This window comes from Heptranchias perlo, chromosome 16, assembly GCF_035084215.1.
Source record: "Heptranchias perlo isolate sHepPer1 chromosome 16, sHepPer1.hap1, whole genome shotgun sequence".
Taxonomy (NCBI): domain Eukaryota; kingdom Metazoa; phylum Chordata; class Chondrichthyes; order Hexanchiformes; family Hexanchidae; genus Heptranchias; species Heptranchias perlo.
Window position 1 is genome coordinate 14,341,726 of NC_090340.1, and position 18,379 is coordinate 14,360,104.

General features: G+C 51.7%; 1 protein-coding gene across 3 annotated transcripts in view; it reads left to right on the forward strand.

Annotated features, from left to right (window-relative positions):
* kiaa0895l overlaps nucleotides 1-18,379 on the forward strand; it is a 68,491-nt gene that overhangs the window by 38,523 nt on the left and 11,589 nt on the right. For all 3 annotated transcript variants that reach the window (XM_067997668.1, XM_067997667.1, XM_067997669.1), the window contains one exon: nucleotides 17,932-18,064. In XM_067997668.1, coding sequence (XP_067853769.1) covers nucleotides 17,932-18,064 — 133 coding nt within the window. The remainder of the gene's footprint in view (nucleotides 1-17,931; nucleotides 18,065-18,379) is intronic.

Below are 18,379 nucleotides of genomic sequence, written 5' to 3' on the forward strand. Positions count from 1 at the left end.
TGTGTCACAGACCGGTACAGAATGGGTTCACTGTGTTACAGATTGGTACGGGATGGTTTCACTGTGTTACAGACCAGTAGGGGATGGGTTCACTGTGTTACAGGCTGCGACAGGATGGGCTCGCTGTGTTACAGGCTGGTACGGGATGGGTTCACTCTGTTACAGACCAGTAGGGGATGGCTTCACTGTGTTACAGGCTGTTACAGGATGGGTTCACTGTGTTACTGATCGGTATGGGATGGGTTCACTGTGTTACAGACCGGTACGGGATGGGCTCACGATGTTACGGACCGGTACAGGATGGGTTCACTGTGTTACAGGCCGGGAGGGGATGGGTTCACTGTGTTACAGACCGGTATGGGATGGGTTCACTGTGTTACAGACTGGTAGGGGATGGGTTCACTGTGTTACAGGCTGGTATAGGATGGGCTCGCTGTGTTACAGGCTGGTACAGGATGGGTTCACTCTGTTACAGACCAGTAGGGGATGGATTCACTGTGTTACAGGCTGTTACAGGATGGGTTCACTATGTTACAGATCGGTATGGGATGGGTTCACTGTGTTACAAACCGGTAGGGGATGGGTTCACTGTGTTACAGATTGGTTGGGGATGGGTTCACTGTGTTACAGACCGGTAGTGGGTGGGTTCACTGTGTTACAGACTGGTACAGGAATGGTTCACTCTGTTACAGACAAGTAGGGGATGGGTTCACTGTGTTACAGGCTGTTACAGGATGGGTTCACTGTGTTACTGATCGGTATGGGATGGGTTCACTGTGTTACAGACCGGAATGGGATGGGTTCACTGTGTTACAGACCGGTACGGGATGGGTTCACTGTGTTACAGACCGGTACGGGATGGGTTCACTGTGTTACAGACCGGTACGGGATGGGTTCACTGTGTTACAGACCGGTACGGGATGGGTTCACTGTGTTATTGATCGGTATGGGATGGGTTCACTGTGGTACAGACCGGTACGGGATGGGTTCACTGTGTTACAGACCGGTACGGGATGGGTTCACTGTGTCACAGACCGGTACGGGATGGGTTCACTGTGTTACAGACCGGTACGGGATGGGTTCACTGTGTCACAGATCGGTAGGGGATGGGTTCACTGTGTTACAGACCGGTACGGGATGGGTTCACTGTGTTACAGACCGGTACGGGATGGGTTCACTGTGTTACAGACCGGTACGGGATGGGTTCACTGTGTTACAGACCGGTACGGGATGGGTTCACTGTGTTACAGACCGGTACGGGATGGGTTCACTGTGTTACAGACCGGTACGGGATGGGTTCACTCTGTTACAGACCGGTACGGGATGGGTTCACTGTGTTACAGACCGGTATGGGATGGGTTCACTGTGTTACAGACCGGTAGTGGGTGGGTTCAATGTGTTACAGACCGGTAGGGGATGGCTTCACTGTGTTACAGGCTGTTACAGGATGGGTTCACTGTGTTACTGATTGGTATGTGATAGGTTCACTGTGTTACAGGCCGGTAGGGGATGGGTTCACTGTGTTACAGGCCGGAGGAGATGGGTTCACTGTATTACAGGCTGGTACAGGATGGGCTCGCTGTGTTACAGGCTGGTTCGGGATGGGTTCACTCTGTTACAGACCAGTAGGGGATGGCTTCACTGTGTTACAGGCTGTTACAGGATGGGTTCACTGTGTTACTGATCGGTATGTGATAGGTTCACTGTGTTACAGGCCGGTAGGGGATGGGTTCACTGTGTTACAGGCCGGAGGAGATGGGTTCACTGTGTTACAGGCTGGTATAGGATGGGCTCGTTGTGTTACAGGCTGTTACAGGATGGGTTTACTATGTTACAGATCGGTAGGGGATGGGTTCACTGTGTTGCAGACCGGTACGGGATTGGTTCACTGTGTTACAGACCGGTAGGAGATGGGTTCACTGTGTTACAGACTGGTACGGGATGGGTTCACTGTGTTACAGGCTGGTACAGGAATGGTTCACTCTCTTACAGACCAGTAGGGGATGGGTTCACTGTGTTACAGGCTGTTACAGGATGGGTTCACTGTGTTACTGATTGGTATGGGTTGGGCTCACTGTGTTACAGACCGGTACGGGATGGGTTCACTGTGTTGCAGACCGGGAGGGGATGGGTTCACTGTGTTACAGACCGGTACGGGATGGGTTCACTGTGTTACAGACCGGTACGGGATGGGTTCACTGTGTTACAGACCGGTACGGGATGGGTTCACTGTGTTACAGACCGGTACGGGATGGGTTCACTGTGTGACAGACCGGTACGGGATGGGTTCACTGTGTTACAGACCGGTAAGGGATGGGTTCACTGTGTTACAGACCGGTACGGGATGGGTTCACTGTGTTACAGACCGGTACGGGATGGGTTCACTGTGTTACAGACCGGTACGGGATGGGTTCACTGTGTTACAGACCGGTACGGGATGGGTTCACTGTGTCACAGACCGGTACGGGATGGGTTCACTGTGTTACAGACCGGTAGGGGATGGGTTCACTGTATAACAGGCTGGTATAGGATGGGCTTGCTGTGTTACAGGCTGGTACAGGATGGGTTCACTCTGTTACAGACCAGTAGGGGATGGATTCACTGTGTTACAGGCTGTTACAGGATGGGTTCACTATGTTACAGATCGGTATGGGATGGGTTCACTGTCTTACAAACGGGTCGGGGATGGGTTCACTGTGTTACACGCTGTTACAGGAATGGTTCACTCTGTTACAGAGAAGTAGGGGATGGGTTCACTGTGTTACAGGCTGTTACAGGATGGGTTCACTGTGTTACTGATCGGTATGGGATGGGTTCACTGTGTTACAGACCGGAACGGGATGGTTTCACTGTGTTACAGACCGGTACGGGATGGGTTCACTGTGTTGCAGACCGGTACGGGATGGGTTCACTGTGTTACAGACCGGTACGGGATGGGTTCACTCTGTTACAGACCAGTACGGGATGGGTTCACTGTGTTACAGACTGGTACGGGATGGGTTCACTGTGTCACAGACCGGTAGGGGATGGGTTCACTGTGTTACAGACCGGTACGGGATTGGTTCACTGTGTTACAGACCGGTAGGGGATGGGTTCACTGTGTTACAGACTAGTACGGGATGGGTTCACTGTGTTACAGTCTGGTAGGGGATTGGTTCACTGTGTTACAGACCGGTAGGGGATGGGTTCACTGTGTTACAGACTGGTACGGGATGGGTTCACTGTGTCACAGACCGGTAGGGGATGGGTTCACTGTGTTACAGACCGGTACGGGATTGGTTCACTGTGTTACAGACCGGTACGGGATGCGTTCACTGTGTTACAGGCTGGTATAGGATGGGCTCGTTGTGTTACATGCTGGTACAGGATGGGTTCACAGTGTTACAGGCTGGTACAGGAATGGTTCACTCTCTTACAGACCAGTAGGGGATGGGTTCACTGTGTTACAGGCTGTTACAGGATGGGTTCACTGTGTTACTGATCGGTATGGGTTGGGCTCACTGTGTTACAGACCGGTACGGGATGGGTTCACTGTGTTGCAGACCGGGAGGGGATGGGTTCACTGTGTTACAGACCGGTACGGGATGGGTTCACTGTGTTACAGACCGGTATGGGATGGGTTCACTGTGTTACAGACCGGTAGGGGATGGGTTCACTGTGTTACAGACCGGTACGGGATGGGTTCACTGTGTTACAGACCGGTACGGGATGGGATCACTGTGTTACAGACCGGTACGGGATGGGTTCACTGTGTTACAGACCGGTAGGGGATGGGTTCACTGTGTTACAGACCGGTACGGGATGGGTTCACTGTGTTACAGACCGGTAGGGGATGGGTTCACTGTGTCACAGACCGGTACGGGATGGGTTCACTGTGTTACAGGCCGGGAGGGGATGGGTTCACTGTGTTACAGACCGGTATGGGATGGGTTCACTGTGTTACAGACTGGAAGGGGATGGGTTCACTGTGTTACAGGCTGGTATAGGATGGGCTCGCTGTGTTACAGGCTGGTACAGGATGGGTTCACTCTGTTACAGACCAGTAGGGGATGGATTCACTATTACAGGCTGTTACAGGATGGGTTCACTATGTTACAGATCGGTATGGGATGGGTTCACTTTGTTACAAACCGGTAGGGGATGGGTTCACTGTGTTACAGGCTGTTACAGGATGGGTTCACTGTGTTACTGATCGGTATGGGATGGGTTCACTTTGTTACAGACCGGAACGGGATGGGTTCACTGTGTTACAGACCGGTATGGGATGGGTTCACTGTGTTACAGACCAGTAGGGGATGGTTTCACTGTGTTACAGACCGGTACGGGATGGGTTCACTCTGTTACAGACCGGTACGGGATGGGTTCACTGTGTTACAGACTGGTATGGGATGGGTTCACTGTGTTGCAGAACGGTTACGGGATGCGTTCACTGTGTTACAGGCTGGTACGGGATGGTTTCACTGTGTTACAGACCGGTAGGGGATGGGTTCACTGTGTTACAGACCGGTACGGGATGGGTTCACTGTGTTACAGACCGGTACGGGATGGGTTCACTGTGTTACAGACCGGTACGGGATGGGTTCACTGTGTTACAGACCGGTAGGGGATGGGTTCACTGTGTCACAGACCGGTACGGGATGGGTTCACTGTGTTACAGACCGGTACGGGATGGGTTCACTGTGTTACAGACCGGTACGGGATGGGTTCACTGTGTTACAGACCGGTACGGGATGGGTTCACTGTGTTACAGACCGGAAGGGGATGGGTTCACAGTGTTACAGGCTGGTACAGGAATGGTTCACTCTCTTACAGACCAGTAGGGGATGGGTTCACTGTGTTACAGGCTGTTACAGGATGGGTTCACTGTGTTACTGATCGGTATGGGTTGGGCTCACTGTGTTACAGACCGGTACGGGATGGGTTCACTGTGTTGCAGACCGGGAGGAGATGGGTTCACTGTGTTACAGACCGGTACGGGATGGGTTCACTGTGTTGCAGACCGGTACGGGATGGGTTCACTGTGTTACAGACCGGTAGGGGATGGGTTCACTGTGTTAAAGACCGGTATGGGATGGGTTCACTGTGTTACAGACCGGTAGGGGATGGGTTCACTGTGTTACAGACCGGTACGGGATGGGTTCACTGTGTTACAGACCGGTAGGGGATGGGTTCACTGTGTTACAGACCGGTACGGGATAGGTTCACTGTGTTACAGACCGGTAGGGGATGGGTTCACTGTGTTACAGACTGGAAGGGGATGGGTTCACTGTGTTACAGGCTGGTATAGGATGGGCTCGCTGTGTTACAGGCTGGTACAGGATGGGTTCACTCTGTTACAGACCAGTAGGGGATGGATTCACTGTATTACAGGCTGTTACAGGATGGGTTCACTATGTTACAGATCGGTATGGCATGGGTTCACTTTGTTACAAACTGTTCGGGGATGGGTTCACTGTGTTACAGGCTGGTACAGGAATGGTTCACTCTGTTACAGACAAGTAGGGGATGGGTTCACTGTGTTACAGGCTGTTACAGGATGGGTTCACTGTGTTACTGATCAGTATGGGATGGGTTCACTGTGTTACAGACCGGAACGGGATGGGTTCACTGTGTTATAGACCGGTACGGGATGGGTTCACTGTGTTACAGACCGGTACGGGATGGGTTCACTGTGTTACAGACCGGTACGGGATGGGTTCACTCTGTTACAGACCGGTACGGGATGGGTTCACTGTGTTACAGACCGGTATGGAATGGGTTCACTGTGTTACAGTCTGTACGGGATGGGCTCACTCTGTTACAGACCGGTACAGGATGGGTTCACTGTGTTGCAGAACGGTACGGGATGCGTTCACTGTGTTACAGGCTGGTACGGGATGGTTTCACTGTGTTACAGACCGGTAGGGGATGGGTTCACTGTATTACAGGCTGGTACAGGATGGGCTCGCTGTGTTACAGGCTGGTTCGGGATGGGTTCACTCTGTTACAGACCAGTAGGGGATGGCTTCACTGTGTTACAGGCTGTTACAGGATGGGTTCACTGTGTTACTGATCGGTATGTGATAGGTTCACTGTGTTACAGGCCGGTAGGGGATGGGTTCACTGTGTTACAGGCCGGAGGAGATGGGTTCACTCTGTTACAGGCTGGAATAGGATGGGCTCATTGTGTTACAGGCTGGTACAGGATGGGTTCACTCTGTTACAGACCAGTTGGGGATGGATTCACTGTGTTACAGGCTGTTACAGGATGGGTTCACTGTGTTACTGATTGGTATGGGTTGGGCTCACTGTGTTACAGACCGGTACGGGATGGGTTCACTGTGTTGCAGACCGGGAGGGGATGGGTTCACTGTGTTACAGACCGGTACGGGATGGGTTCACTGTGTTACAGACCGGTACGGGATGGGTTCACTGTGTGACAGACCGGTACGGGATGGGTTCACTGTGTTACAGACCGGTAAGGGATGGGTTCACTGTGTTACAGACCGGTACGGGATGGGTTCACTGTGTTACAGACCGGTACGGGATGGGTTCACTGTGTTACAGACCGGTACGGGATGGGTTCACTGTGTTACAGACCGGTACGGGATGGGTTCACTGTGTCACAGACCGGTACGGGATGGGTTCACTGTGTTACAGACCGGTAGGGGATGGGTTCACTGTATAACAGGCTGGTATAGGATGGGCTTGCTGTGTTACAGGCTGGTACAGGATGGGTTCACTCTGTTACAGACCAGTAGGGGATGGATTCACTGTGTTACAGGCTGTTACAGGATGGGTTCACTATGTTACAGATCGGTATGGGATGGGTTCACTGTCTTACAAACGGGTCGGGGATGGGTTCACTGTGTTACACGCTGTTACAGGAATGGTTCACTCTGTTACAGAGAAGTAGGGGATGGGTTCACTGTGTTACAGGCTGTTACAGGATGGGTTCACTGTGTTACTGATCGGTATGGGATGGGTTCACTGTGTTACAGACCGGAACGGGATGGTTTCACTGTGTTACAGACCGGTACGGGATGGGTTCACTGTGTTGCAGACCGGTACGGGATGGGTTCACTGTGTTACAGACCGGTACGGGATGGGTTCACTCTGTTACAGACCAGTACGGGATGGGTTCACTGTGTTACAGACTGGTACGGGATGGGTTCACTGTGTCACAGACCGGTAGGGGATGGGTTCACTGTGTTACAGACCGGTACGGGATTGGTTCACTGTGTTACAGACCGGTAGGGGATGGGTTCACTGTGTTACAGACTAGTACGGGATGGGTTCACTGTGTTACAGTCTGGTAGGGGATTGGTTCACTGTGTTACAGACCGGTAGGGGATGGGTTCACTGTGTTACAGACTGGTACGGGATGGGTTCACTGTGTCACAGACCGGTAGGGGATGGGTTCACTGTGTTACAGACCGGTACGGGATTGCTTCACTGTGTTACAGACCGGTACGGGATGCGTTCACTGTGTTACAGGCTGGTATAGGATGGGCTCGTTGTGTTACATGCTGGTACAGGATGGGTTCACAGTGTTACAGGCTGGTACAGGAATGGTTCACTCTCTTACAGACCAGTAGGGGATGGGTTCACTGTGTTACAGGCTGTTACAGGATGGGTTCACTGTGTTACTGATCGGTATGGGTTGGGCTCACTGTGTTACAGACCGGTACGGGATGGGTTCAATGTGTTACAGACCGGTACGGGATGGGTTCACTGTGTTACAGACCGGTAGGGGATGGGTCCACTGTGTTAAAGACCGGTATGGGATGGGTTCACTGTGTTACAGACCGGTAGGGGATGGGTTCACTGTGTTACAGACCGGTACGGGATGGGTTCACTGTGTTACAGACCGGTAGGGGATGGGTTCACTGTGTTACAGACCGGTACGGGATAGGTTCACTGTGTTACAGACCGGTAGGGGATGGGTTCACTGTGTTACAGACTGGAAGGGGATGGGTTCACTGTGTTACAGGCTGGTATAGGATGGGCTCGCTGTGTTACAGGCTGGTACAGGATGGGTTCACTCTGTTACAGACCAGTAGGGGATGGATTCACTGTATTACAGGCTGTTACAGGATGGGTTCACTATGTTACAGATCGGTATGGCATGGGTTCACTTTGTTACAAACTGGTCGGGGATGGGTTCACTGTGTTACAGGCTGGTACAGGAATGGTTCACTCTGTTACAGACAAGTAGGGGATGGGTTCACTGTGTTACAGGCTGTTACAGGATGGGTTCACTGTGTTACTGATCAGTATGGGATGGGTTCACTGTGTTACAGACCGGAACGGGATGGGTTCACTGTGTTATAGACCGGTACGGGATGGGTTCACTGTGTTACAGACCGGTACGGGATGGGTTCACTGTGTTACAGACCGGTACGGGATGGGTTCACTCTGTTACAGACCGGTACGGGATGGGTTCACTGTGTTACAGACCGGTATGGAATGGGTTCACTGTGTTACAGTCTGTACGGGATGGGCTCACTCTGTTACAGACCGGTACAGGATGGGTTCACTGTGTTGCAGAACGGTACGGGATGCGTTCACTGTGTTACAGGCTGGTACGGGATGGTTTCACTGTGTTACAGACCGGTAGGGGATGGGTTCACTGTATTACAGGCTGGTACAGGATGGGCTCGCTGTGTTACAGGCTGGTTCGGGATGGGTTCACTCTGTTACAGACCAGTAGGGGATGGCTTCACTGTGTTACAGGCTGTTACAGGATGGGTTCACTGTGTTACTGATCGGTATGTGATAGGTTCACTGTGTTACAGGCCGGTAGGGGATGGGTTCACTGTGTTACAGGCCGGACGAGATGGGTTCACTCTGTTACAGGCTGGAATAGGATGGGCTCGTTGTGTTACAGGCTGGTACAGGATGGGTTCACTCTGTTACAGACCAGTTGGGGATGGATTCACTGTGTTACAGGCTGTTACAGGATGGGTTTACTATGTTACAGATCGGTATGGGATGGGTTCACAGTGTCACAGACTGGTAGGGGATGGGTTCACTGTGTTACAGACCGGTACGTGATTGGTTCACTGTGTTACAGGCTGGTACAGGAATGGTTCACTCTCTTACAGACTAGTAGGGGATGGGTTCACTGTGTTACAGGCTGTTACAGGATGGGTTCACTGTGTTACTGATCGGTATGGGTTGGGCTCACTGTGTTACAGACCGGTACGGGATGGGTTCACTGTGTTACAGACCGGGAGGGGATGGGTTCACTGTGTTACAGACCGGTACGGGATGGGTTCACTGTGTTACAGACCGGTACGGGATGGGTTCACTGTGTTACAGACCGGTACGGGATGGGTTCACTGTGTTACAGACCGGTACGGGATGGGTTCACTGTGTTACAGACCGGTAGGGGATGGGTTCACTGTGTCACAGACCGGTACGGAATGAGTTCACTGTGTTACAGATTGGTACGGGATGGTTTCACTGTGTTACAGACCAGTAGGGGATGGGTTCACTGTGTTGCAGGCTGCTACAGGATGGGCTCGCTGTGTTACAGGCTGGTACGGGATGGGTTCACTCTGTTACAGACCAGTAGGGGATGGCTTCACTGTGTTACAGACCGGTACGGGATAGGTTCACTGTGTTACAGACCGGTAGGGGATGGGTTCACTGTGTCACAGACCGGTACGGGATGGGTTCACTGTGTTACAGACCGGTACGGGATGGGTTCACTGTGTTACAGAACGGTACGGGATGGGTTCACTCTGTTACAGACCGGTACGGGATGGGTTCACTGTGTTACAGACCGGTATGGAATGGGTTCACTGTGTTACAGTCTGTACGGGATGGGCTCACTCTGTTACAGACCGGTACAGGATGGGTTCACTGTGTTGCAGAACGGTACGGGATGCGTTCACTGTGTTACAGGCTGGTACGGGATGGTTTCACTGTGTTACAGACCGGTAGGGGATGGGTTCACTGTATTACAGGCTGGTACAGGATGGGCTCGCTGTGTTACAGGCTGGTTCGGGATGGGTTCACTCTGTTACAGACCAGTAGGGGATGGCTTCACTGTGTTACAGGCTGTTACAGGATGGGTTCACTGTGTTACTGATCGGTATGTGATAGGTTCACTGTGTTACAGGCCGGTAGGGGATGTTTTCACTGTGTTACAGGCCGGAGGAGATGGGTTCACTGTGTTACAGGCTGGTATAGGATGGGCTCGTTGTGTTACAGGCTGGTACAGGATGGGTTCACTCTGTTACAGACCAGTTGGGGATGGATTCACTGTGTTACAGGCTGTTACAGGATGGGTTTACTATGTTACAGATCGTATGGGATGGGTTCACAGTGTCACAGACTGGTAGGGGAAGTGTTCACTGTGTTACAGACCGGTACGGGATTGGTTCACTGTGTTACAGGCTGGTACAGGAATGGTTCACTCTCTTACAGACTAGTAGGGGATGGGTTCACTGTGTTACAGGCTGTTACAGGATGGGTTCACTGTGTTACTGATCGGTATGGGTTGGGCTCACTGTGTTACAGACCGGTACGGGATGGGTTCACTGTGTTACAGACCGGGAGGGGATGGGTTCACTGTGTTACAGACCGGTACGGGATGGGTTCACTGTGTTACAGACCGGTACGGGATGGGTTCACTGTGTTACAGACCGGTACGGGATGGGTTCACTGTGTTACAGACCGGTACGGGATGGGTTCACTGTTTTACAGACCGGTAGGGGATGGGTTCACTATGTCACAGACCGGTACGGAATGAGTTCACTGTGTTACAGATTGGTACGGGATGGGTTCACTGTGTTACAGACCGGTACGGGATGGGTTCACTGTTTTACAGACTGGTAGGGGATGGGTCCACTGTGTTACAGGCCGGAGGAGATGGGTTCACTGTGTTACAGGCTGTTACAGGATGGATTCACTATGTTACAGATCGGTATGGGATGGGTTCACTGTGTTACAAACCGGTAGGGGATGGGCTCACTGTGTTACAGATTGGTAGGGGATGGGTTCACTGTGTTACAGACCGGTAGTGGGTGGGTTCACTGTGTTACAGGCTGGTACAGGAATGGTTCACTCTGTTACAGACAAGTAGGGGATGGGTTCACTGTGTTACAGACTGGTAGGGGATGGGTTCACTGTGTTACAGGCCGGAGGAGATGGGTTCACTGTGTTACAGGCCGGGAGGGGATGGGTTCACTGTGTTACAGACCGGTACGGGATGGGTTCACTGTGTTACAGACCGGTATGGAATGGGTTCACTGCCTTACAGTCTGTACGGGATGGGCTCACTCTGTTACAGACCGGTACAGGATGGGTTCACTGTGTTGCAGAACGGTTACGGGATGCGTTCACTGTGTTACAGGCTGGTACGGGATGGTTTCACTGTGTTACAGACCGGTAGGGGATGGGTTCACTGTATTACAGGCTGGTACAGGATGGGCTCGCTGTGTTACAGGCTGGTTCGGGATGGGTTCACTCTGTTACAGACCAGTAGGGGATGGCTTCACTGTGTTACAGGCTGTTACAGGATGGGTTCACTGTGTTACTGATCGGTATGTGATAGGTTCACTGTGTTACAGGCCGGTAGGGGATGGGTTCACTGTGTTACAGGCCGGAGGAGATGGGTTCACTGTGTTACAGGCTGGTATAGGATGGGCTTGTTGTGTTACAGGCTGGTACAGGATGGGTTCACTCTGTTACAGACCAGTTGGGGATGGGTTCACTGTGTTACAGACCGGGAGGGGATGGGTTCACTGTGTTACAGACCGGTACGGGATGGGTTCACTGTGTTACAGACCGGTACGGGATGGGTTCACTGTGTTACAGACCGGTACGGGATGGGTTCACTGTGTTACAGACCGGTACGGGATGCGTTCACTGTGTTACAGGCTGGTACGGGATGGTTTCACTGTGTTACAGACCGGTAGGGGATGGGTTCACTGTATTACAGGCTGGTACAGGATGGGCTCGCTGTGTTACAGGCTGGTTCGGGATGGGTTCACTCTGTTACAGACCAGTAGGGGATGGCTTCACTGTGTTACAGGCTGTTACAGGATGGGTTCACTGTGTTACTGATCGGTATGTGATAGGTTCACTGTGTTACAGGCCGGTAGGGGATGGGTTCACTGTGTTACAGGCCGGAGGAGATGGGTTCACTCTGTTACAGGCTGGAATAGGATGGGCTCGTTGTGTTACAGGCTGGTACAGGATGGGTTCACTCTGTTACAGACCAGTTGGGGATGGATTCACTGTGTTACAGGCTGTTACAGGATGGGTTTACTATGTTACAGATCGGTATGGGATGGGTTCACAGTGTCACAGACTGGTAGGGGATGGGTTCACTGTGTTACAGACCGGTACGTGATTGGTTCACTGTGTTACAGGCTGGTACAGGAATGGTTCACTCTCTTACAGACTAGTAGGGGATGGGTTCACTGTGTTACAGGCTGTTACAGGATGGGTTCACTGTGTTACTGATCGGTATGGGTTGGGCTCACTGTGTTACAGACCGGTACGCGATGGGTTCACTGTGTTACAGACCGGGAGGGGATGGGTTCACTGTGTTACAGACCGGTACGGGATGGGTTCACTGTGTTACAGACCGGTACGGGATGGGTTCACTGCGTTACAGACCGGTACGGGATGGGTTCACTGTGTTACAGACCGGTACGGGATGGGTTCACTGTGTTACAGACCGGTAGGGGATGGGTTCACTGTGTCACAGACCGGTACGGAATGAGTTCACTGTGTTACAGATTGGTACGGGATGGTTTCACTGTGTTACAGACCAGTAGGGGATGGGTTCACTGTGTTGCAGGCTGCTACAGGATGGGCTCGCTGTGTTACAGGCTGGTACGGGATGGGTTCACTCTGTTACAGACCAGTAGGGGATGGCTTCACTGTGTTACAGACCGGTACGGGATAGGTTCACTGTGTTACAGACCGGTAGGGGATGGGTTCACTGTGTCACAGACCGGTACGGGATGGGTTCACTGTGTTACAGACCGGTACGGGATGGGTTCACTGTGTTACAGAACGGTACGGGATGGGTTCACTCTGTTACAGACCGGTGCGGGATGGGTTCACTGTGTTACAGACCGGTATGGAATGGGTTCACTGTGTTACAGTCTGTACGGGATGGGCTCACTCTGTTACAGACCGGTACAGGATGGGTTCACTGTGTTGCAGAACGGTACGGGATGCGTTCACTGTGTTACAGGCTGGTACGGGATGGTTTCACTGTGTTACAGACCGGTAGGGGATGGGTTCACTGTATTACAGGCTGGTACAGGATGGGCTCGCTGTGTTACAGGCTGGTTCGGGATGGGTTCACTCTGTTACAGACCAGTAGGGGATGGCTTCACTGTGTTACAGGCTGTTACAGGATGGGTTCACTGTGTTACTGATCGGTATGTGATAGGTTCACTGTGTTACAGGCCGGTAGGGGATGTTTTCACTGTGTTACAGGCCGGAGGAGATGGGTTCACTGTGTTACAGGCTGGTATAGGATGGGCTCGTTGTGTTACAGGCTGGTACAGGATGGGTTCACTCTGTTACAGACCAGTTGGGGATGGATTCACTGTGTTACAGGCTGTTACAGGATGGGTTTACTATGTTACAGATCGTATGGGATGGGTTCACAGTGTCACAGACTGGTAGGGGAAGTGTTCACTGTGTTACAGACCGGTACGGGATTGGTTCACTGTGTTACAGGCTGGTACAGGAATGGTTCACTCTCTTACAGACTAGTAGGGGATGGGTTCACTGTGTTACAGGCTGTTACAGGATGGGTTCACTGTGTTACTGATCGGTATGGGTTGGGCTCACTGTGTTACAGACCGGTACGGGATGGGTTCACTGTGTTACAGACCGGGAGGGGATGGGTTCACTGTGTTACAGACCGGTACGGGATGGGTTCACTGTGTTACAGACCGGTACGGGATGGGTTCACTGTGTTACAGACCGGTACGGGATGGGTTCACTGTGTTACAGACCGGTACGGGATGGGTTCACTGTTTTACAGACCGGTAGGGGATGGGTTCACTATGTCACAGACCGGTACGGAATGAGTTCACTGTGTTACAGATTGGTACGGGATGGGTTCACTGTGTTACAGACCGGTACGGGATGGGTTCACTGTTTTACAGACTGGTAGGGGATGGGTCCACTGTGTTACAGGCCGGAGGAGATGGGTTCACTGTGTTACAGGCTGTTACAGGATGGATTCACTATGTTACAGATCGGTATGGGATGGGTTCACTGTGTTACAAACCGGTAGGGGATGGGCTCACTGTGTTACAGATTGGTAGGGGATGGGTTCACTGTGTTACAGACCGGTAGTGGGTGGGTTCACTGTGTTACAGGCTGGTACAGGAATGGTTCACTCTGTTACAGACAAGTAGGGGATGGGTTCACTGTGTTACAGACTGGTAGGGGATGGGTTCACTGTGTTACAGGCCGGAGGAGATGGGTTCACTGTGTTACAGGCCGGGAGGGGATGGGTTCACTGTGTTACAGACCGGTACGGGATGGGTTCACTGTGTTACAGACCGGTATGGAATGGGTTCACTGCCTTACAGTCTGTACGGGATGGGCTCACTCTGTTACAGACCGGTACAGGATGGGTTCACTGTGTTGCAGAACGGTTACGGGATGCGTTCACTGTGTTACAGGCTGGTACGGGATGGTTTCACTGTGTTACAGACCGGTAGGGGATGGGTTCACTGTATTACAGGCTGGTACAGGATGGGCTCGCTGTGTTACAGGCTGGTTCGGGATGGGTTCACTCTGTTACAGACCAGTAGGGGATGGCTTCACTGTGTTACAGGCTGTTACAGGATGGGTTCACTGTGTTACTGATCGGTATGTGATAGGTTCACTGTGTTACAGGCCGGTAGGGGATGGGTTCACTGTGTTACAGGCCGGAGGAGATGGGTTCACTGTGTTACAGGCTGGTATAGGATGGGCTTGTTGTGTTACAGGCTGGTACAGGATGGGTTCACTCTGTTACAGACCAGTTGGGGATGGGTTCACTGTGTTACAGACCGGGAGGGGATGGGTTCACTGTGTTACAGACCGGTACGGGATGGGTTCACTGTGTTACAGACCGGTACGGGATGGGTTCACTGTGTTACAGACCGGTACGGGATGGGTTCACTGTGTTACAGACCGGTACGGGATGGGTTCACTGTTTTACAGACTGGTAGGGGATGGGTCCACTGTGTTACAGGCCGGAGGAGATGGGTTCACTGTGTTACAGGCTGTTACAGGATGGATTCACTATGTTACAGATCGGTATGGGATGGGTTCACTGTGTTACAAACCGGTAGGGGATGGGCTCACTGTGTTACAGATTGGTAGGGGATGGGTTCACTGTGTTACAGACCGGTAGTGGGTGGGTTCACTGTGTTACAGGCTGGTACAGGAATGGTTCACTCTGTTACAGACAAGTAGGGGATGGTTTCACTGTGTTACAGACTGGTAGGGGATGGGTTCACTGTGTTACAGGCCGGAGGAGATGGGTTCACTGTGTTACAGGCCGGGAGGGGATGGGTTCACTGTGTTACAGACCGGTACGGGATGGGTTGACTGTGTTACAGACTGGTAGGGGATGGGTTCACTGTGTTACAGGCTGGTATCGGATGGGCTCGCTGTGTTGCAGGCTGTTACAGGATGGGTTCACTTTGTTACAGACCAGTTGGGGATGGATTCACTGTGTTACAGGCTGTTACAGGATGGATTCACTATGTTACAGATCGGTATGGGATGGGTTCACTGTGTTACAAACCGGTAGGGGATGGGCTCACTGTGTTGCAGATTGGTAGGGGATGGGTTCACTGTGTTACAGACCGGTAGTGGGTGGGTTCACTGTGTTACAGGCTGGTACAGGAATGGTTCACTCTGTTACAGACAAGTAGGGGATGGGTCCACTGTGTTACAGGCCGGAGGAGATGGGTTCACTGTGTTACAGATTGGTAGGGGATGGGTTCACTGTGTTACAGACCGGTAGGGGATGGGTTCACTGTGTCACAGACCGGTACGGGATGGGTTCACTGTGTTACAGGCTGGTATCGGATGGGCTCGCTGTGTTACAGACCTGTATGGGATGGTTTCACTGTGTTACAGACCGGTACGGGATGGGTTCACTGTGTTTCAGACCGGTATGGGATGGGTTCACTGTGTTACAGACCGGTACGGGATGGGTTCACTGTGTTACAGACCGGTATGGGATGGGTTCACTGTGTCACAGACCGGTACGGGATGGGTTCACTGTGTCACAGACCGGTACGGGATGGGTTCACTGTGTCACAGACCGGTAGGGGATGGGTTCAATGTGTTACAGATCGATAGGGAATGGGTTCACTGTGTTACAGACCGGTACGGGATGGGTTCACTGTGTTACAGATCGGTATGGGATGGGTTCAATGTGTTGCAGATCGATAGGGAATGGGTTCACTCTCCCAATTGCTGCTGGGATGTTGGGTGCTGCCCGGAGCCCAGCCTCTACCCCTCCCTTATGGAGAGGGGGAGAAAAATATTATTGGGTGTGTAATGTTGGTGGGTAGGTGGTGAAAGTAGGAGAGGGTTTTAGACGAGTTGCAGCACTGACACAAGTCTGTGAATTGGTCAGTTAACCCTCCACTTAAGGGCGAGGAATGGACTCTTGAGGGAAGGCAAGTTGTGAGAGGGAAATGTTTTCGGTGAGAATGTCTGGTGGGATGGAATGGAATAGATATTAAAAAAGAGGGAGCAAGTTAAGGGGCTAAAGCCGGGAAGCACAGAATCTGCATCCAGCATTCCTGCGTTTTATTTTACAACAGCAGAAATTTATGAAACAGGCCAGCTGAGGATTCAGAAGCAAAAGACCCCACACAGCAAGAGTTAAAGAAAATGTATGGGTGGACTTGGCCAACGTTGGGATAAAGCTCATAGAATAATATAGTTAAAATACTTCCCCGCAGAGTTCCTCTCAGGAGATTTGTCATTTTTGAGCAGTAACTCTGTACGAGCAATGACATCAGCGGTACCAAGATGGCGGTCACGTGACATCATTATTCCAGAGTCCTTTATGATTATTGATGCTTTGATTACACATTGAAGCATCGCAGGGTCTGAAATCTTGGGGACCGATACCCTGAACGTTAATGGCCCCCCGCGCCCCGGCCTATGTGTCTTTAGAAGTCCAACCAACAGAACAGTGTAACTCATCTGTTTGTCTGCACTTGTCCAACCCCCACAAGCTCTCCTATGTGGTTTGGGTAGCCCACACCAATCGATTAATTGTCTCCATACCTTAATTGATCTGAACCTGATCTTTCCGGAAGAACTGAGTATTGAACGCTGACTGTCAACCTCTTTGTAGCTATCAGGAGTTAACCCCTTGAATACCGACTTACTAGGCACCAGAAAAAGGAGTTGAAAGGCAGACCTGTTGTAAATGAATACAAATAAGTTAATACCAAGTTCACGTATATATTCCTTCATATCATTCCTTCATAAAAGATCCTGCGGCACTATTCGAAGAACAGGTGAGTTCTCCTTGTATTCTGGCCAACATTTATCCCTCAACCAACACCTAAAACAGATGATCTGGTCATTATCACATTGCTGTTTGTGGGATCTTGCTGTGCGCAAATTGGCTGCCCTTGTTTCCTACATTACAACAGTGACTACACTTCAAAAGTCCTTCATTGGTTGTGAAACGCTTTGGGACGTCCTGAGGTCGTGAAAGGATGTATTTAAATGCAAGTCCTTTCACTGAAGCAGAAGGTTCAAGGATCAACTCGGTGTCTTTCTGGAGAATGAGAAGGGATTGAGAGATGTGATGAGAAGGCAGGCAGGTGGGGTTAAAATCAGTCAGAAAGGTTTGTGAGGCCGAATGACTGTTTCCGTTTCCTAATGCCCATGTGTAGGGTAAGGATGTCTGACTCTCTCACGCTCTCTCTGCAGGTGGTGGTACGGCTCAGTGAAGATCTGTTGTCTCAGGCAGTGATGATGGTCGAGAACTGTCGGCCCACACTCACCATTAACCTCGCGGGGGCTCGCCAGTACTGGCTGGAGGGAATGTTACGCCATGAGATAGGTCAGTTTTACAAAGGAGAATTTTATGTTTTATTATCTTTGCTCCCTCCCCAAAATTTCCTTCTGCCCTTTCTCCTGAAGACTTTTGAATCCCAGCTGGGTTGGGTTCTACGGGGACCGTCTGCCCTCTACTACCATGCCCGATCCTCCATGTGTGAGCCTGGACAATCAGTGTCAGCAAGCTATTCGACCGTGGGGGTCATCACAACCAAGCATGAGCCGGCCCTCGCCGGACATTCACAGGCACCAGCAACAGGGCCGCTGGAACTGGGTAAGGAGCAGGAGCCTTGGCTGCTGTTTATACCATTTCTCCTCC